This window comes from Oryctolagus cuniculus, unplaced genomic scaffold (genome assembly GCF_964237555.1).
Source record: "Oryctolagus cuniculus unplaced genomic scaffold, mOryCun1.1 SCAFFOLD_130, whole genome shotgun sequence".
NCBI lineage: Eukaryota > Metazoa > Chordata > Mammalia > Lagomorpha > Leporidae > Oryctolagus > Oryctolagus cuniculus.
Genome location: NW_027208278.1, coordinates 70,429 through 91,567, shown reverse-complemented (window position 1 = coordinate 91,567; position 21,139 = coordinate 70,429). Strand labels below are relative to the sequence as shown.

At 45.0% G+C, this 21,139-nt stretch overlaps 1 protein-coding gene across 1 annotated transcript in view; it reads right to left on the bottom strand.

Annotated features, from left to right (window-relative positions):
* Positions 1-21,139, bottom strand: part of LOC127485931 (mucin-17-like) — a 132,147-nt gene that overhangs the window by 62,593 nt on the left and 48,415 nt on the right. Inside the window, 3 exon segments of the mRNA XM_070067732.1 lie at positions 1,048-1,342; positions 2,033-3,159; positions 3,544-4,129. Of these exon segments, the coding sequence (XP_069923833.1) occupies positions 1,048-1,342; positions 2,033-3,159; positions 3,544-4,129 (2,008 nt within the window).

Below are 21,139 nucleotides of genomic sequence, written 5' to 3'. Positions count from 1 at the left end.
GTGAAAATGTCACCTCAGGGTACATTGGATAAGGAGGAGGAGATATAGACTTGAAGGCTGTAGAATGTTCATCCTGTGTAGTGGGTACCTGAGTTATGGTTGACTCTAACTTCGAAGGTTCAGCTGTGCCACTGGGTGACATTGGATGTGGAGTTTGATCTTGACTTGGTTTTGGAACTACCATCTCATAATAAACTGGAGGCTGATAGACCACTTCATTATGTGACCCTGGAGGCTGCCCTGAAGTCTCCTGCATGGTTGGGAGTGGTTCACCCTCCACAATGGATTCTGGAGTTAGGGTAAGTTCTACATCAAAAGGTTGAACTGTGGCTTCTGTCAGGGTTGGATGCTGAGCCTGAACCTGGTCTGGTTGTGAAAGTACCCCCTCATGGAGCACGGGAGGTACTTTAGTCTTCTTCAGGGCTGTAGAATGTTCAGCCTTCCTGGTACGCTTTGCATTTATGGTAAGCACTGTGTCCAAAGGCTGAACTGTGATGTGAGGCAATGTTGGATATTGAGCTTGATTATGACCCAGTGTTGGAACTGTCACCTCTTGATGTATTGGAGATTGGGTTACACCCTCCATGGGAGGTTGACTGGAGGTCTCCTGCATGTCTGTAGAGGGTTCAGTCACCATACTGCTGGTTTCTGGAGTTATGGTAAGTCCCAGGTCCAGATGTTGAGTTGTGACTGGAGTCAGGTTTGGAGATGGAGCTGTAGTCTTGCTCAGGTCTGCAGGATGCTCAGCCTCTGTAGTAGGTTCTGTAGTAATGGTAAGTGCCAGGTCTAAAGGTTGATTTGTGACACTGGGTGATAGTGGAGGTTGATTTTGACCCTCATGAGGCACTGGTGGCTGAGCTACAGATTCTTTAGGTGGAGTCTCCTGCACATTTGTGGCAAGTTCAGCCTCTGTAATGGGCTGTGGAGTTATTGTAAGTGCCAGATCAAAAGGTTGAAATGTGATGCGGGGTGATTTTGGAAACGGAGCTTGATCCTGAGCTGGTGTTGGAACTGTCACCCCCTGATATCCTGGGGGTTGAGCTATACCTTCCTTAGATGGCCCTGGAAACTGAACTGGGGCCTCCTGCATGATTGGAGAAAGTCCGCCTTCCATTCCAGGTTGTGTAGTTATGGTGAGTTCCACATCCAAAGGTTGACCTGTGACTTTGGTCAGGTTTGGTTGCTGAGTTTGAAGCTCCTGCTGGGTTACAGATGATTGAGTGTCAGGGAAGTCTTGTGGCTTGGCTGGGGCTACATTTTGCACTGGAGCTTGTTCTGCATTCTTGAGGGGCTCTAGAGGCTCAGCTGGAGAAAGTTCCATCTTTTCAGGCAGTGCTGGAGGCTTGGCAAGAGGAGGCCCAAGCTGGGTTGGAGAAAATTCAACTTGCTTGGTGGGAACTGTAGGCTGGGCAGGTCCTTCCTGCTGACTCCAGTAAGGATAAACTTCTGGAGTGGGCTTTAGGGTTCTGGTAAGGTCAATATCCACATGTTTTGGTTTGGTTTTAGACATCCTTAAATGCTGAGTTCTGAGTATTTCTTCTGGAATATGAGGTGAAAATGTCATATTCATTGGGATAGCATCACTCATCTCTGGGAAGATATCTGAAGGCTGGTTTGTGTTTCCCTGTTGGAGTGGTAATTGGTAAGCACTCACGGGGCGCTCTAGAGGTGGAACGGAAATCCCCTGCTGGCTTGGTGAAGGTTCCTTCAGTTGTTCAGGCTGAGCTGGGACCCCTGGAAGTGGGAAGTGCTCATCCTCTTCTGGGGGCTTTGGCTGCTGAGCTGTGTCTGCCTCCTGGTCTTTCAAAGGCTCATGCTCCATAGGGAACACTGAGGCATGAGCTTGGGCTTCCTGATGGATTGGAGAAGGTGCAGCCTCTTCGGGGGCCTGTAAAATTTCAGCTGTTTCCTCCTGCTGGGTCATAGAGGGTTTCTCATCCTGCATAACTTCTGGAGATTGAATTGGCAGTGGTTCAACCTCTTCAAGAGGCGTTGGAGGCAGAGCTGGGACTGAGGCCTGAGTTGTTGTGACCTCGTGGCTGACTGGAAATGTTTCCACTTCTGCTGCAGGTTTTGGTGTTAGGGTCAGCTGCAGGTCTGGAGGTTTAGTAGTCACATTGGGCAAGTCGTACTGCTGAACTTGATGGTGACCGGGAGGTAAAATGGTCACTGTGTGATGACTTGGAGGCTGGGCTGGGACTTCTGTCTTCTTTCCAGAAGATTCAACCTCCTCAGAAGACTCAGAGGGCCGCCTTGGTTGCTCCTGCTCACTGATATAAGGTTCGGTCTCCATAGGAGGGACTGGAGTCAGAGCTAGGGCCTCCAGCTGGCCTGGAGGAGCTTGAGTCTCCACCAGGGCCTCCGCGTACTGAGCAATCTGCTGCTGTTCTCTGAGAGAAGGCTCTGTCTCCACGGGAGGGCCTGGAGGAGGCTGAGTCTCCACCAGAGCCTCCGCATACTGAGCTATCTGCTCCTGTTCACGGGGAGAAGGTTCTGCCTCCACGGAAGGGCGTGCAGTGTGAGCTCTGGGTGCCTGCTGGAATGGGGAAGGTTCCGTCTCTGCAGAAGGGACCGGAGTCGGCTCTGGGGGTTCCTGCTGGGCTGGAGAAGCTTCTGTCTCCAGGGAAGGGCCCAGAGTTTGATATGGGGTCTCCTGCTGGGCTGGAGAGGGTTTGTTCTCTACAGAAGACTCAACATACTGAGTGGGCTGCTCCTGATCACTAATATAGGGTTCTGTCTCCACAGAAGGGCCCGGAGTCTGAGCAGAGCCCTCCTGCTGCACTGGAGAAGAGTCCCGCTCCATGGTGGGCTCCGGAGTTATGGTCAGCGCCACATCTGCAGGCTTGATGGTAACATTGGGCAGGTTATAACGGTGAACTTGATTCTGATCTGGAGACCAGTCCATCCCCTTCTGAATCTGTGGAGTCTGAGCTATGATAGTCTCTTCAGGAGATTCTAGCGCTTGAGCTTGGGGATCTTGCTGTACTGGAGATTTGACTTCCACAGGGAGTGCCGAAGGCTTCTCCGGGGCTTCCAGTTGGCTTCTAGAAGGTTCGATCTCTGGAGACTCAGAAGGCTGAGCAGGCTGCTCCTGATTGCTGGAGGAATATTCAGTGTTCACAGGCAGGCCTGGAGGCTGAGCTGGGGCCCCCTGCTGGCCTACAGATGGGCTGACTTCCTCAGCATACTCTGAGGGCTGAGCTGTGGCATCGTTTTGGGTAGAGAAAGGTCCAGTCTCCTCAGGGAGATCTGAGGTCTGAGCTAGACCCTCTTGAGTCCAAGATTCCACCCTCCCAGGGAATTCCGGAGTCTGCACTGGGGCCTCTTGTTGGGCTGAGGGGAGTCCCACTCCCTCAGCATGCCCCAGAGGCTGAGCTGGAGCCTGCTCCGTGCTTGGAGTAGACTGAACTTCCTCACCTACCCCTGAGGCTTCTGTCAGCTCCGTGTCTGCAGGTTTCAGTGTGACGCTGGGGAAGTTTGCTTGGAGAGCTACAATCTGAGGTGAGGATGGAGTGTTAAGATTGTGATTCACTGATGCCTGACCTACTACTTCTGCAGTAGCAAATGGATTCTGAGCGGGGGCCTCCTGCTGCAATGGAGATGCTTCTTCCTCGGGCTGCTGCAGGTCTGCACCTGGGCCCTCTTGCTGGGGTGAAGAAAGTTCATCTGGTTCAACGGGCTGTGGAGGCGGAACTTGTTCTTCTTGCTGTGCAGAGGAGGATTGGATGGGCTCCTGAGTCTCTGGATTTTGAGTCTGGCCTTCCATCAGGAATTGAGATGGTTCAGCCTGCTCAGAGGGCTGTGCAGGTTCTCCTGGGTTCTCCTGGGATTCTGTAGGAAAACCACCAGGATAGACCCCATAGTCAGCCGGCAAAACTTGATTTTGACCCTGAAGCTTGGCCGCTTTGTCTGGAGTTCCAACACCAACCTTAGGAAGCCGTCGACGCCGAGCTAGATCTTTCTTGGGGGTCAGGGGTGAAACAATCAACTTGTTTCCTTGTGAACTCTGACTGTCTAGAGGTGGAACGAGTGCTTCCAATGACTGGTGAGCATTTCCTTCCAGTCGAGGAGGCAGAGCCGGAGGCTGATCCTGATCCCCGTCTAGCACGGGAATCGCCTCTGGTAGCCTCTGTTGTTGAGGAAACCTATTGAAATACTGGTACGGACCAGGACCAGCAAGCTGTTCTGGCTCTGGGGGCAGTTCCAGAAAAAGGAAGCAAACTCACAGTGGACTCTTGAGGCGAGGCCAGCACCCGGGAGGGAGCAGAAGACCCCAGGTCATCAAAGCCGCCAGGGTCTGCCATGGGTGTGAGCGAGTCAGGCGATTCAGGTGGGACATTCAAGGAGTGGGAAGACCAGGGCTCAGAGAGCCAAGGGATCTGGACTGGGAGCCCCTGGTCTTCCCGCGTGGGGTCTCCTAAGTGATGGGAAAGTGCAGGTCTCCTGTCCTCACCTTACTCGACTCCTGCTCTTTCTGTCTACTCGGGGCTTCTGTACTCTCATTGATATAGGTCTCGGTCCTCCACTGCTCTGTGTCCCATTCTTTCTTGGCTATCTTTTCTTCCTGCTGCTCACTGAGGAGCTTCATCAGGATGCCTGTTTTGGAGATGAGCTTGGCACAGGGCAGTTGCACCTGGGCCTCAGAGCAGTCCATTTTCAGAGTGCGGATGACGTGAGAAATGAGCTTTTTCATGTCCGTGTTGGGGATGAGGGACTGTAGCTGCTGATTCAGCTGAATTTCAAACTGTTGCCCCTGGGACAGCATCACGGGGTAGGTGAAGCCTGCGGGCGTGGTGGGGGCTTCAGTGCCCTCGCTGGGGTATTCCCACTGTGTTTCCTTGGTTTGGTCCACAGTCGGCATTAGGTCGAACTCGGTCCCAGCAGAATCTGTAGCTGAAGGATCTGTGTGCATTTTGTCGCCAGGGAGCGTTTCTTCATGTGCAGTGGTGTTTTCTGTCAAAACATTTTCTTCAAAAACACGCCCTCCGGAATGGTTTTCCTCCCTAGTGTCTTCTATAGAAGGTTCTCTCAGAGGAGGACTCCCCTGAGAATGCAGGCCTCCAGGGGATGAGAAAGCCTCTCCGGAGGGGGAGTTTATGAGACTCCGCAGTGCAGGGAACGGAGGCCTCTTCCCAGCCGTCAGCCTGTTGAGGGAATTTTTCCTTCTGAACTTCCGACTCAGTTTGGCCTTGGGGGTTCGGAGGACCAGGTGAGAGCAAGTTTTATGAAAGCGGTAATTCTGTCTGGAATGCCAGATTGGTTTCCCTGCCACCTTATTTTTGGCTCTAGCATTGGCATCTTCTAAGACAAAAATGGTGTAGGTTAAGTCCTCCTTTGTTGTTGATCTCAGAGAGAGATTTTGCAGGGGAGGTAGAAGGCCTGCCCAGGATGTGTTTCTTCAGGAAAGAGGAGGCTGCAGCCTCACGTTCCTTTGTGAGCAAGGGCTCCGTGTGCAAGGAGTTTCCGGCCACCTGCCTGGGCCTCTGAGCCACTTGAAGCTCCTTCAGCTCCCTGGAGCCTGCTCTCCCAAGCCTTCTTCCCCCAATGCTCTCCACAAAGGGCCAGGTGCCCCGTCTCCTCCCGAGGCTCTTCCTCATCTCCTGGAGGTGCCTTTCCCGTAAGCCCTTTGGCCCCTTGATGACTTTTTTCACTCTCTGCAGCCTGTACCCCACACTTGGCATGGTTGCCAGGCTGTTCTCCTGTGACGGGGCAGTTTCTGATTTCTTTTGGAGGATTTGAGGGTTAAATTGATGACCTAACAGGATAGGCTGCATAAGCATGGCCTTTTCTTCCTTCTTAACCTTATCGATTTTTTTCTTGAATTACTTCATGTAACAAATTCTCCAGAAAATAGAGCTTTCTCAACTTATTTCTGTAAGGATGAGAGGGCCTTCTTATGTGGGTTTTCACGTAGCTCAGGGACTTATCTCTATCTTGCACATTTGAAAAAAGCAGTGTAATGAATGGTAATAATGTTGATTCTACATTTTGTAGATTTTCCTCTGAGAAATAAGGCAATATATAATTCAGTGCAGTAATAACATCACTTTCATCGTTGAGGTCCCGCTGTTCACTCATGCGGCCTGGGAAGTCCACACTGTTTCTCTCTGATACTGAGTTCCCTGGCTCAATAGTCAGCTGCTTGCTGGTGTTGTTCTTCCGGGCTTGCAATATCTTCATGAATGCCCCCTTTGGGTTCCCTATAGATGCTTCTTCAACTGTCAAAAAAAGAAGAGACTGCTTTTTGGCACAGAAGACTGATGGGACAGCTTTATGTCAGTCCACAGCCCTACACTCTGATCAATTAAATTAGGAGTCAAATCCAATATTTGGGGTACCATTGAGACTTTAGAGAGAAAAGTAAAACCAAACTCAAACCTATGAAATGGCAACAACAAAGGAGAAAAAGATATTTTTGAGAGTGGCATTCAAAGAGTTCGCAGTGTTAAAAAGCAGTAACTATGATCAGTATTATTTCATTGGTTTCCAATGACCAACCACTCCAGGCTTAGAATAAGGCTGGAGGACAAATGGCCCCACCCAGCTGCCCCTTCTGTGGCTCTGCCCCTGCTTCTCAGCCACATCATTCTACAGTCCTGCCTCATGCTGAGGGAGCACAGGCTTCCTCCTTCCCTCCCTCCCTCCCTGTGGCCCTGTGTTCTTGCTACCATCACAGGTGTCCATGGCAAGAGATAGGCATGTAAGGGGAGTGAGGGCAGAGGTGGTCAAGCCAAGGGGCCTTGCTCCTCACCTCAGTGTGTTCTTTCCCACCCTTGTAAAGGGAGATTAACAATGCTTGTCCTTCTCACCTCTTGAGACGAAGGGAATAATATAATTGGTAGGAAACTGGTCTGGAAGGTGAGCAACACTGTGTAGATGGGTATACAGTTATCACTGTGCTAATGCCTCAGATCCCTGACTGAGATCTGAATTCAAGCTGTCTAAGGAAGAAAGCGGTCACATTTTGGAAGTCACGACATCAGTGGTAATAACCCTCATCTACAGAAGGATACTTAAAAGTACCCGAGTGTTCTGTGGATAGAAAAGCGTGAGACTCAGTGCAGGTTCAGAGTTGGACAGTCTACAAGTGCATGGAGGAGCCTTCCGACTCCATCAGAGGAGTCAGGCAGCCATTTCTGGTTATGGAACCAGAAACTCCCTGGCTCCAAATAAAACAGCATCACTTGTACTCTTTTATACAAGTGCAAAAACAAACAACCGCGGTGAGCAGTGTAGACCTGTTCTATAAGACAGAGGGCCCTTGAGGCCCAACACATAGAAAACCAGTTTATAGACTGTGTGCAAATGAGTTATCATTGAAAAGCAAAGCACCCAAGAGCACAGAACACCACGTGTGTGGTTCCCAACATTGCTTCCTTCCCCTTCCACCTCTTTTCCATGATCCTTTGTGCATATGTAAATTACATAGCGGTAACTATGTTATTAAATTACATAGCGGTGATTGCGAACCTGACTTTCAGCAAGGGAGCAGTGTAGCAATTTAGGGAGTTTAAATCTGAATGAATGAATAAAAATTCAGCAATTAATTACATTGTTACTTTAAACTTGACCCTAAAATTTTAAAATAAGAAATTTCAAACAAATAAAAATTAAAAAAAGATCCTCAGGAAGTTCCGACTCACGGCAATGTGTCGTATTTGGCAGGCATTCATTGTCACAGTGAAGCTTGACGGTGTTGCAGACAACCTCGATAGTATGTTTAAATTGGCAGAGGCAGCAGGCCATATGGCTGGGTAAGATCCTATGAATAGAGACAGAGAATTAAGTTACCTGTAAAGGGGTTCCTTGGGTGGGTCAAACAGGTGAGCCAAGGTGCCAGCAAAGGAGTTCTTGAGGTATGTGGCCAGGACATTTGGGTAGGAGCCTGGTGGCCAATTGTTGGTCTTGAATATGAGAATAAAGGAAGGAGGGAGAGGTGGCCCAAGGAGGCATAGGCATGGAAGTGGGTGTGGTGTATCCAAAATAAAGTCAACAGGGTGAGCATTGGGCACCATGGATCTGTCGTTTGACTCAGGGGTGTCTCCTTCCAGTTCACAAGTCTCATTGTGGGTTGGGAGTGCACAGGAGGACTTCCCCCAACCTCTGGAGTACTCTTCTCCATCCCTGTTGGAAGTGTTCACTATTAGAAACTACTCTGGTCCCAGAAAAATGACTGACTGCAGTAATTGTTGGAAAAGATGTGGAGAAAAAGGAACACTCGCTCACTGATGGGTGAGTGAAAGTAATTTGACCAGGCAGGTGTTTAGCCCAGCCATGAAGATGCTGCTTGGGACAAGCACATCCACTTCTGGAGTGCCTGGCTCCATTTCTGATCCCTGTTTCCTGCCAGGGAGTGCCCTGGGATGTGTCAGGTGGTGCTTCCCTAAATACCCAGAAATGGAAAGACTGCAACTTATGGTAGGTGTGTGTTTTTAAGAAACTGTCAGTCTATTTTCATTATATTTTTTTTTCAAATGTATCATTTCGAAAGTTTCTGTGGAAGGAAGAGAGAGAAACACACACAAACACATCTTTTCTTTTTTTTTTTCTTTTTGACAGGCAGAGTGGACAGTGAGAGACAGAAACAGAGAGAAAGGTCTTCCTTTTGCCATTGGTTCACCCTCCAATGGCCGCCGTGGCCGGCACATCGCGCTGATCCAAAGCCAGAAGCCAGGTGCTTTTCCTGGTCTCCCATGCGGGTGCAGGGCCCAAGGACTTGGGCCATCCTCCACTGCACTCCCGGGCCATACCAGAGAGCTGGCCTGGAAGAGGGGCAACCGGGACAGAATCCGGCGCCCTGACCGGGACTAGAACCCAGTGTGCCAGCGCCGCAAGGCGGAAGATTAGCCTATTGAGCCACAGTGCCGACCACATGTTTTCATTAGGTAGTTTACTCCCCAAATGTCTGCGACATGCAGGGCTGGGCCAGGCCAAAGCCAGGAGCTCAGAAACTAGTTTGGTTTTCCATGTGAGGAGCAAGAACTCAAGTCCTTGGGGCATCACCCACTGCCTTCCAGGGTACATGTTAGCAGGAAGCTAGGGTGGAGCAGAGCCGGGACTTGGATCCAGGCATTCTGATGTGGGATTGGAGTATCCCAGGTAGTGGCTTAACGGCTGCACCAAATGCCTGCCATCGTAAACAGTTTAATTTTTATTTGTTTTATTTTTTAAAGCTTTTATGTAATGAATGCCAATTTCATAGGTACAACTTTAGGAATATAGTGTTTTTTCCTCCATACCTGCCCTCCCACCCCCACTCCCGTCCTACCTCCTACTCCCTCTCCCATCCCATTCTTCATTAAGATTCACTTTTGATTGACTTTATATACAAAAGAGCAACTCTATACTAAGTAAAGATTTCAACACTTTGCACCAACCCCCCACCCCACAACATAAAAAGTACTGTTTGAGAACAAGTTTTGCAGTTAATTCTCATAGTACAGCTCATTAAGGACAGAGTTCCTACAGGGGGGGGGTAAGTGCAAACAGCTTCATTTCTAATACCCCCAAATTGGAACAACCTAAGTGTTCACAAATAGGTGAATAGATAAACTATGGTAGGTTACACGTAGTGGGCCAGGCTCTTTCTAACCAATAGAATAACCAATGGTTGAGTTGTTACAGATGACTAATGTTACTTCTTTGGGTCCAGGGAAAGCTTCATATAGAAAGAAAAAAAAAAAAAGAAATTATCAACTCCCAACTTGACTCTCACTGGGATTAAACATGACAATAGGTCTGATCTGATTTCATCATCATTTAAAAAAATCATCTATTATTTTTCACTTTATGTTTCTGTGTGGGAGCAAACTGCTGAAATCCTTACTTAATGTATACTAAGCTGATCTTCTGTATATTAAGATATTCGAAAATGAATCTTGATGTGAATGGAAGGGGAGAGGGAGTGGGAAAGGGGAGGGTTGTGGGTGGGAGGGACGGTATGGGGGAAGCCATTGTAATCCATAAATCGTACTTTGGAAATTTATATTCATTAAATAAAAGTTAAAAACAAAACAAAACAAAACAAAAAAAAAAGAAAGAATGCACTCAGAATGCTAAGCTAGTGTTTTACTAGACTTCAATTCTAACAGGAAATTTTCGTTAAGTCCTTTCTACCCCTAACTTCGTATTTTGAAAATTTTCAAGCCTACAAAAATATCCGAAAGATTGGTGTCATGAGTTTACATGTTCTCTCACTTAGATTCAACTGTTGCTAACATTTTGCCACATTCACTTTCCACGTGTGTGTCTCTATGCACTTCTTGGACAAACCATTTGAGAATGAGCTGTAGATATGATGACCTTTTCTTGCTAAACCTGAAGTCTGCGTCTCCTAAGAACAAAGGCATTCTCCTGCATATCCACAACACTATTATCACCCAGTCAGCTTTAACATTAACATCACCGTCTATTGTGGTCCACATGCAGGTGCTCTCAGTTGTCCCAAACATGTCTTGGCTACTTTTAAATCAGGCATTGCATTTTATTTTCATGGCTCTTTAATTTTCTTCAGTTTAGAACTGTTCCTTTTTTGCAGTGTTTCATGGCATTGGGATTTTTGAGGCATTCAGATCAGTTGTTTTACAGCATGCACCTCAATTTATCCTTCTAAGACCAATACTGAATATAATCACCAGGGAACATTTATTTTTTTGAGTGGCTAAGATTTTTTTTAAAAAGTTTTATTTATTTGAAAGGCAGAGTGATGGTTGGGTGCAGGAGAGAGAGAGAATGAGTGGAGGGAGAGGGAGAGGGAGGGAGAGAGAGAGAAAGAATGAACGTGAATAAATCTTCCAGCCACTGGTTCATGCCCCAAATGGCCACCGCAGCTGGGGTTGGGCTGGGTTGAAGTCAGGAGCCAGGATCCAGGAGCCAGGAACTATATTCAGGTCTCTCCTGGGTGGCAGGGGGTCAAGCACTTTGGTCATCCTGTGCTGCTTTCCCAGGTTCATTAGCAAGGAGCTGGATGGGAAGTGGAGCAGCTGGGACTTGAACTGGCACTCCCATATGGGATGCCAGCATCACAGACAACTTCACTTTGTGCCACAACACCAGCCCCACTAGGGACCATTTCTGGCAGGAACACTGCATCTTGCATAGAGAATGTTGTAGTTTTGCTGCTTACTAAAATGGATGCACTAGGGATGATGTCAGTGATAAAATATTTATTTTTTAGAAGATTTTTATTTACTTGAGAGGTAGAGTTACAAACACAGAAAGGGAGAGACAGAGACAAAGATCTTCCATCTTAAGCTGGTTCACGTCCCAAATGGCCTCAATGGCCAGAGCTGGGCCAATCTGAAGCCAGGAGCCAGGAGCTTCTTCCGGGTCTCCCATGCAGGTGCAGAAGCTCAAGCACTTAGGTCATCTACTGCTTTCCCAGGCCATAGCAGAGAGATGGATCAGAAAAGGAGAAGCCAGGACTGGATCTGGTGCCCATATGGGATGCTGGCACCGCAGGTGGAGACAGCCCACTATACCACAGCGCTGGGCCCCAAATCATTATTTTCAAAAGTATTGGCAAATCTGGGGCTGGCACCATGGTGCAGTAGGTTAATCCTTCACCTGCAGCACCGGCATCTCATATGGGCGCTGGTTCTAGTGCCAGCTGCTCTGCTTTTGATCCAGCTCTCTGCTATGGCCTGGGAAAGCAGTGGAAGATGGCCCAAGTCCTTGGGCCCTGCACCCGCATGGGAGACTGGAAAGAAGCACCTGGCTCCTGGCTTCGATCAGTGCAGCTCCAGCCATTGTGGCCATTTGGGGAGTGAACCATCGGAAGGCTTTTTTCTCTGTGTCTCTCTCTCACTGTCTATAACTCTTATCTGTCAAATAAATAAATAAAATTTTAAAAAATATTGGAAAATCTTTTGAAATTGCTAATGACCTGAGGTATAACTTATTCTTACTAGATAATATTTAAGTATTAAAGACCATTGCACATTAATATGCAATAAAGGGGCCAGCGCTGTGCTGTAGCAGGTTAAGCCTTCACCTGCAGTGTCAGCATCCCTTATAGGCACTGGTTCAAGTCCCAGCTGCTCCGCTTCTGGTCCAGCTCCCTGCTAATGCACTTGGGAAAGCAGCAGAGGATGGTCCAAGTGCTTGGGCTCCTGCTCCCACATGATTCAGAATAAGCTCCGACTCCTGACTTTGGCCTGGCCAAGCCCTGGCTGTTGTGGTCTTTTGAGCTAGGAACCAGCAGATGGAAGATCTTTCTCTCTCTCTGTATTTCTGCATTTCTTTTTTCTTCTTTTTTTTAACTTTTATTTAATGAATATAAATTTCCAAAGTACAGCTTATGGATTACAATGGCTCCCCCCCCATAACTTCCCTCCCACCCGCAACCCTCCCCTTTCCCTCTCCCTCCCCCCTTCCATTCACATCAAGATTCATTTTCAATTCTCTTTATATACAGAAGATCAGTTTAGCATATATTAAGTAAAGATTTCAACAGTTTGCACCCACATAGAAACATACCAGGGGATTCCAATTCAATCCCATCAAGGTGGCATGTACCAATGCCATCTCACTAGTTCCGGTGATCAATTTCTGTTCAAATTGATCATAATGATAGGACTAAGAGCCAAAGGGAGCACATAAACAAGACTAGTGTCTGAAAATACTAGCTGATAGAATAAAAAAGGGAGAGAACGATCCAGCATGGGAAGTGAGATACACAGCAGACCTATAGAATGGCAGATGTCCTAAACAGCACTCTGGCCTCAGAATCAGCCCTTAAGGCACACGGATCTAGCTGAAAAGCCCATGAGAGTATTACAGGCATGGAAAGCCAAAACACTCTGGCAAAAAAAAAAAAAAAAACCCTACATGTATTTCTGCCTTTCGAATAAATAAGTAAGTCTTTAAGAATGCATTAAGGACCATCGCTTATGAGTCACGACACAAGTGAGCTGGCCTGCTTTGTCTAAACTCCTGAGGACTTCCAATAATGAACTCCAGTGTAACAATTGCTTTCAGGTTTTTATAGCCTTGGTTGCACATGGCTCCAGAAAATGCTAGCACTTTTCCTGTCCACTGATGGTCAAGTATGAAAAAAGCAGCTAGAACACCACAGCCTTGGCTAACTGAGAAAGCTTGTTGATGATGAGAGCTTTGACTCTTTGGAGAGGAAGGCCTCTCACTGACCTGGGAGGATCCACTGTGGCAGATGCTGCCCAAGGTTGAGGAAGAGGAGGCTAGAGCAGAAACCAGTGGACTTGATGATGTGGGAAAGTTAGTCAAGGAGGTGATCTGACAGAAGTGATTAGGGCAGGGTATGCTGTGAGAGGCCTTTCCCCATTCTTATCTTGTGGAGTCCGCTCAACTAGCCTTATCATAGTTTCTGTTTAGCTTGTCCAATTGGCAGGGGGGAGGTCACAATGGAAGTTGCAGTGAGTTTATGGTAAAATGTCAGAATAGGGCTCTAAGGAAATCCTTTTTAAAACTTCAAAACTTGAGATACTTCAAACTCTGCATGAAAATTAACTAGAAAGGATCATGGACCTAAATGTAACTCTACAGTTTCTACAAGAAAACAGGAGAAAATCTCTGTAACTTTAGATTAGACAATGGGTTATTTGAAAGATTTTTTTCAGGAAAGGCACAATAAAAGGACAAACCATACAAGATAAAAGTTGCTATAGGCTCATCAACATTAAAAAAAATTAACTTCTACTCTTCAGAAGGTACACTTAGTAGAGTGAAATGATAACTCACAACCAGAGAGAAGATATTTACTAAACATACATCTGAGAGAAAGTACTCATACCCAGAGCATATAAAACACTCTTAAAACTCCCTAAGATTACCATCAAATTACTACATGGGAACAGATTTGAATAGACACTTGGTAAAGATATTTGCACAACAGTATCGTCAGTTATTAGAGAAGTCTAAGTTTAAACTGCAGTGAGTGTACCCAAGGTGCCAGCGTTAGGATGACTGAGTCCCGCATTTGAGCACTTGCATTTGATCCTTCTCTCTGGTTCCTGATTCCAGCTTCCTGCTAATATAGTTCTTCTGCCTTTCTTTGGTTGAGTAACTGGGGTTCCTGCCACCTAAATGGGAGATCTGGGTTGAATTCCCAGCTGTCAATTCCAGCTTCAGCCCAATGCTGGTCTTGGTGGCATTTGGTGAGAGAACTGATTGACTCTCTAGTAACTATTTTTAAATACTAAAAAAACATATAGAGATTCCACTGTTTATCTACTGGCAGAAGAGCTACATTAAAAAATGTTTTATTTTTTAACTTATTTGAAAGAACGAGAGAGAGAGAGAGAGAGAGAGAAAGAGATTGATTGATTGACCTTCCATCTGCTGGTTCACTTCCCCAAATGCTGATAACAGCCAGGGTTGGGCCAGGACTATGCCAAGGACATAGGTCTCAATGTGTGGGTCTCCTACATGGGTGGCAGAGACCAGAATACTTGAGTTACCATCGGCTACCTCCCAGGGTGCACATTAGCTGGAAGCAGAGTAGCTGGGACTCAAACTTGGCACTCTGATACGGGATGTAGGCATCCCAAGTGGTATCTTATTTATTTATTTATTTATTTATTTATTTATTTGACATGTAGAGTTAGACAGTGAGAGGGAGAGACATAGAGAAAGGTCTTCCTTCCATTGGTTCACCTCCCAATCACCCCCCAAATGGCCGCTACCGCCGGAGCTGCGCCGAACTGAAGCCAGGAGCCAGGTGCTTCCTCCTGGTCTCCCATGCGGGTGCAGGGTCCAAGCACTTGGGCCATCCTCCACTGCCTTCCCGGGCCACAGCAGAGAGCTAGATTGGAAGAGCAGCAGCTGGGACTAGAACCTGGTGCCCATATGGGATGCCGGTGCCACAGGTGGAGGATTAGCCAAGTAAGCCATGGTGCTGGCCCCCCAAGTGGTATCTTAATGCTGTGCCACAATGTCCAGTTTCTAAATGTTTGTTAAAAAAGTTGAAATCTGAGGACTGGGACAACACATGTTGCAAGTGCCACTCTCGAACATTGTTGGTGAGAGTGCAGACTGCAGCAGCTACTTGGCAAACAGTTTAGCTGTGTGTTAAACAGTTCAATATACACTTAGTAGGTAATGAACTGTCCTACCCCTAGATCTTTACACCAAAGAAATGAAGACACATATCCACTCACAGACCTCCATGTGAGTGCTGTTAGTGGCTTTATTTATAATTGCAAAAAGTTGGAAAACACAGTTCTATAAGCTGATGAAATGGATAAACTGGTGTAACTACACAATTGGAATATTACTTAGCAATAGGTAGAGGCAGCAACATGAATAGTAGTTTAATCTCTAAAGGATTATGCTGAGTAAAGGAGCCAGACACAAGAGGCTACACTTACTACATGATTTTGCTTATAAGACACTGTGGAAGGAAAAACTACAAGAATAGAAACAGGATGAGTGGTTTGCAGGGCCTGGGTCTGGGGATGGGAGGAGACGATTGATTGGAAAGGACCATGAGGGACCTTTTTGGGTTGATAGAAATGTTCTACATCAGGAATTTGGTGGTGGTTACATAACCACGTGTTTGCCAAAACTCAGCAAACTTTACAGTGTGAATTGAAATACATAAAAATTATACCTCCATAAGCCTGACTTAAGAAAACAAGTCTACAGACTTACATGGAAATAAACCTAAGAAAAAGATAACTTACAGGTTTTCCAATTGAAGAGTCATCATGAGGATGTTCTCAACTGTGGTAAGTGGTACTTGTGTTGTTCCCAAGTCTCTGAAGGAGAAAGCCCAAACATTCATGGTATGGACCTCAATAAAAAGATCTGTCTTTAAAAAGGTTGTTTCAGGAAGATGTGGTTACATCAGTTTTGGCTTCTCTATAAAGCAAGACAGCTCAAGAGTTTGTCATGGAGACAGTTCCAGAAAGCCCTGGTTGAAATGACTTTACTATTTGCATCATCAGATTAATGACCTTGGCATTGAAGAGTGGAACCTACACCTTTTTCTGCCATTGTCTTATTTTTCATTTTATACTACATTGACCTCTTTTAATTCTTATTTTTTTCTTTAAAAAATTTACATCTATACTTCTTTGCTTGGGATAGATGTATTCCTAACATGTATTTGCATGTAACACTGTCTCCCTCTGCCAGCTGTCTTTCCCATGATAAATTCTTTCTCAGTTCTTGCCTCAGTCAATAACTTTTTTTCAGTAACCTAATTTATTTTTTTTCAGTAACCTAATTTAAAATCATGACTTTTTAGCCTCAATCTCAAATATTTAATGTTTGATGAAAATAAAAAAGAATTAGTTTAATACTTACAGATATTTTAATGCTGGCAGTTTAAAAAGATACGAATCTTCAATGTTTTTCAGAGGATTACGATTGAGATTTCTGAAAAATGCAATGGAATTAAAGGTATCGGCCATTTCAGTAAGCACAAGACTGTATGAGAAATTATATTCTTTTTTGTGTAGACATTTTAGGCTTAAAATTACTTTCTGTGTACTTATAAATCACCCTTAGAATTCAAAAAGCACTTGTTCTTTGGGAACTACCTATGTCTCTTAGAGGATGAATGGAGAAGAGAAAGAGAAAAGATACAAAAAAATGCATAATAAACAAAAAGTATGCAAAAGAACTTTTTAGGTGAAAAGCCTTAGAAGTGGAGCCAGTGTTTTGCCTAGCACTTAACACCCAGATTGGGATACCTACGTCTCAAATCAGATGCCTGGGTTTGATTCCCAGTTCCAGCTTCTAATTGCAACTTCCTGTTAATGCAGACCCTGGGAGGCAGTGGTGATGGCTCAATTGGTTGATTCTTTGCTGCCTACTTGGAGACGTGGACTGGTTTCTGGTTTCCAGCTTCAGCCTGGGCCTGGCCTAGCCTCGCCCGAGCCATTGCAGGTATTTGGGAAGTGAACTAGTGGACGGGAGCTGTCTGTGTCTTAAAAAAGAAAGATGTATAGAAGTGACCACACTGATAGGGAAGCCCTTTTTTGTGTAGGAAACACTAATCCTGTGTTCTCCATAATTCAAGGTGCTTGCCTTTCATCTTTAGAAATTTTAAACAAGCCATGACTTAATTCATTTAGTTGATGGAAAAAGAACCCACGTCAAAGCCATACTCTTGTCACGTTCTTCCACTGGTGTTCTCATTTCGCATCACACATCATCACATCACATCACATCACATCACACCACATCATCACGTCACATCACATCACATCACATCACATCACATCACATCACATCATCACGTCACATCACATCACACTGATCATCACATCACATCACGTCACATTGCATCACATCACATCACATCACAGTCTTTGTTACGTTGCTTGTTGGCCTGTCAGTCTCCTGGCCTGTTAGCCCCTTGAGGGCAGGGAACATATGTTATTGTCTTTGTTATGCCTGTGTGTGGCATAGTGCCTGAAATTTACTGCATGGTTAATAAATATTTGTTGAGTAAAGAAATCACATTTTGTTTCCATACCAATACAATGAATAAATTCGTGTTGTGGGAAATTTCATTCCTAAATGCTGTAATAGATTTTTAAAGTTTTTAAAGCAAGCAAACAAAAACAAAAACAGGTAAAAAAAAACTGCCTTTAGTTTAACTCTACTCAAAAACGTACTGTACTGTTACAGACTGTGAAAATAATAACTCTTACAGATGATATTGATTGGGCTGCCAAGCATCTGTGTTCAGCATTCAACACTGGATGTTCCCAATAACCTCTGTGATAGGTATTGTACCCCAGTAGCCTATTGTGATATATATTGTGCTGAGTCACAGAGGCTGTGTAACTTGTTGTAGGTCACTGCACTTGTAAGAAGCAAAGCTGGAGCTGGAGCTCAGTCCTGCCCCAGACTGTGTCTAATATGTGTGCAGAAAAGGGTCCAAATATTTGTCACTTTAATCTGAAGCTTGAGATGACTAAATATAGAAGTACTTTGAAAATTTCATCAACCTTCTCAGGATAGCGCTCATGAAAATTAGTTTCTCTTTTTATTCCTTTTCCCTAATCTTATCCCACAATTAGATATTTAGCTCAGAGTCATTGAGACTAGAGATTTAAAAGCATGTTGTAGGTGACATCAGTGGAAACCTATGTAAACAGTGGAGTGAGAACATCTGAAAATTTATCCCTTCATAAAGGGAACAACAAAATGGTAAAAGTGGTCAGAATCAAGTTTTTGATAATTCTGGAAATTTAACCAAAGGCTTGCAGCAACCTGTGGGGCATTTACTCAAGAAAATTGGCTGACTTTCTCTAAGAATAGTGAGATTTGTGTGGGTTTTGTGTATTTAACTTGCCCTAGACAGTTCCTCCCTGGCAAGCTCAGTGGTAGCCTTAAAAATAGGCTTGGCAGCTTATGACAAGAGCCTCGGGTGATAACTGACGTCATAAATAAGAGTGTCAATTGTTAAATCAACAACAGGAGTCACTGTGCACTTACTCCCCATGTAGGATCTCTGTCCTTAATGTGTGGTACTATGTGAATTAATGGTATAACTAGTACTCAAACAATACTTTATACTTTGTGTTTCTGTGTGGGTGCGAACTGCTGAAATCTTTACTTAGTATATACTAAGTTGATCTTCTGTATATAAAGAGAATTGAGAATGAATCTTGATGAAGAATGGGATGAGAAAGGGAATGGGAGATGGGATGACTGCAGGTGGGAGGGAGGTTATGGGGGGAAAAAGCCACTATAATCCAGAAGTTGTATATTGGAAATGTATAGTTATTAAATAAAAGTTAAAAAAAAAGAAACATCTATCAGCCCTAAAGGCACTCGGATCTGGCTGAAAAGCCCATGAGAGTATTTCAGGCATGGAAAGCCAAGACACTCTGGCAAAAAGATCTCTGTGAGTGAGATCCCAGTGGAAAGAACAGGTCTTCAAAGAGGGAGGTGCCTTTCTCTGAAGGGAGGAGAGAACCTCCACTTTGACTATGACCGTGTCTAAACAAGATAAGAGTCGGAGAACTCAAGGGGCTTCCATAGCTTTGGAAACTCATAACTGGTGCATAGGGAGATTACTGATGCCATAAACAGGAGTGTCAATTGGTAAAGTCAACAACAGGAGTCACTGTGCACTTACTCCTCATGTAGGATCTCTGTCCTTAACGTGCTGTACACTGAGGCTTAATGCTATAACGAGTACTCAAACAGTATATTTCACTTTGTGTTTCTATGGGGGCGCAAACGACTGAAATCTTTACTTAATGTACACTAAACTGATCTTCTGTAAAAAAAAAAAAAGAAAGAAATTATCAATTCCCAACTTGACTCTCACTGGGATTAAACATGACAATAGGTCTGATCTGATTTCATCATCATTTAAAAAAAATCATCTATTATTTTTCACTTTATGTTTCTGTGTGGGAGCAAACTGTTGAAATCCTTACTTAAGGTATACTAAGCTGATCTTCTGTATATTAAGATAATCGAAAATGAATCTTGATGTGAATGGAAGGGGAGAGGGAGTGGGAAAGGGGAGGGTTGTGGGTGGGAGGGACGGTATGGGGGGGGAAGCCATTGTAACACATGAGTCGTACTTTGGAAATTTATATTCATTAAATAAAAGATTAAAAAAAAAGGAATACAAAGGTACTTCAAAAGGTTTGTGAGTAAATGGAATTAAAAGATAAGTTGCTAAGCTTATTATTTGAAATCCCTGCATAGTTTTTTCATAGTGTACATTTTTCAAAAACTTTTTGAAGATCCCTCATATTTTAGAAATACTTACTCCTCATGTAGGATCTCTGTCCTTAATGTGCTGTACATTGAGATTTAATGCTATAACTAGTACTCAAACAGTATTTTTCATTTTGTGTTTCTGTGTGGGAGCAAACTGTTGAAATCTTTACTTAATGTATGCTAAACTGATCTGGTGTATATAAAGAGAATTGAAAATGAATCTTGATGTGAATGGAAGGGGAGAGGGAGTGGGAAAGGGGAGGGTTGCGGGTGGGAGGGACGTTATGGGGGGGGGGGGCATTGTAATCCATAAGCTGTACTTCGGAAATTTATATTCATTATATAAAAGTTAAAAAAAAAAGAAATATCTGCTTTAGGAATAGACTGATGTCTTAGCAATATTTGGGTTTAGGTTTTTGGATTGTGGATTAATTTTATTTTTAATTTGTTGCTTCTCAAAATTTTTTAAAATTATGAGATGTATTACTTGCATACTCACAGTCATATGTAACCATGTGAATGTTGGATAATGTTTGAACTTTGTCTAAGTTATTTTGTCTACATTTGAACCAAATCAGGAATTATAATAAGAAAAGAGAAGTATGTGTAAAATGAGCAACAACAACAAAAAAACCTCAAACTCTCCAAAAAAAAATAGCCTGTATGCCCAGTATCAGAGAGAGTGAGGGAGAGGGATAGAGGGATAGAGGGACAGAGGGACAGAGGGAGGGAAGGAGGGTTGGAGGGGGGGAGAGAGAGAGAGAGAGAGAGAGAGAGAGAGAGAGAGAGAGAATGAAAATGAATGGAGATGAGGGCCGGCGCCGTGGCTCACTAGGCTAATCCTCCACCTAGCGGCGCCGGCACACGGGGTTCTAGTCCCGGTTGGGGCGCCGGATTCTGTCCTGGTTGCCCCTCTTCCAGGCCAGCTCTCTGCTGTGGCCAGGGAGTACAGTGGAGGATGGCCCAGGTGCTTGGGCCCTGCACCCCATGAGAGACCAGGAAAAGCACCTGGCTCCTGGCTCCTGCCACCGGATCAGCGCGGTGCGCCGGCCGCAGCACGCTGGCCGCGGCGGCCATTGGAGGGTGAACCAACGGCAAAGGAAGACCTTTCTCTCTGTCTCTCTCTCTCACTGTCCACTCTGCCTGTAAAAAAAAAAAAAAGAAAAAAAAAAGAAAATGAATGGAGATGAGCATGCAGAATGAAGCTGAGCTCCTCCAAAGTGCATCCCAGTGAGCTGTCAGAATCTTGGGCCATCTTCCACTGCTTTCCCAGGCCATAGCAGAGAGCTGGATTGGAAGTGGAGCATCCAGGTCTCAAACCGGCACCTATATGGGATGCTGGCGCTTCAGGCCAGGGCTTTAATCTGCTGTGCCACAGCACCAGCCGTGTCTCTGACTTTCAAATAAATGAATAAATCTTAAAGAAAAAAGTAAAAGAACAAAAAAACCCTAAAGCCAATGAAGA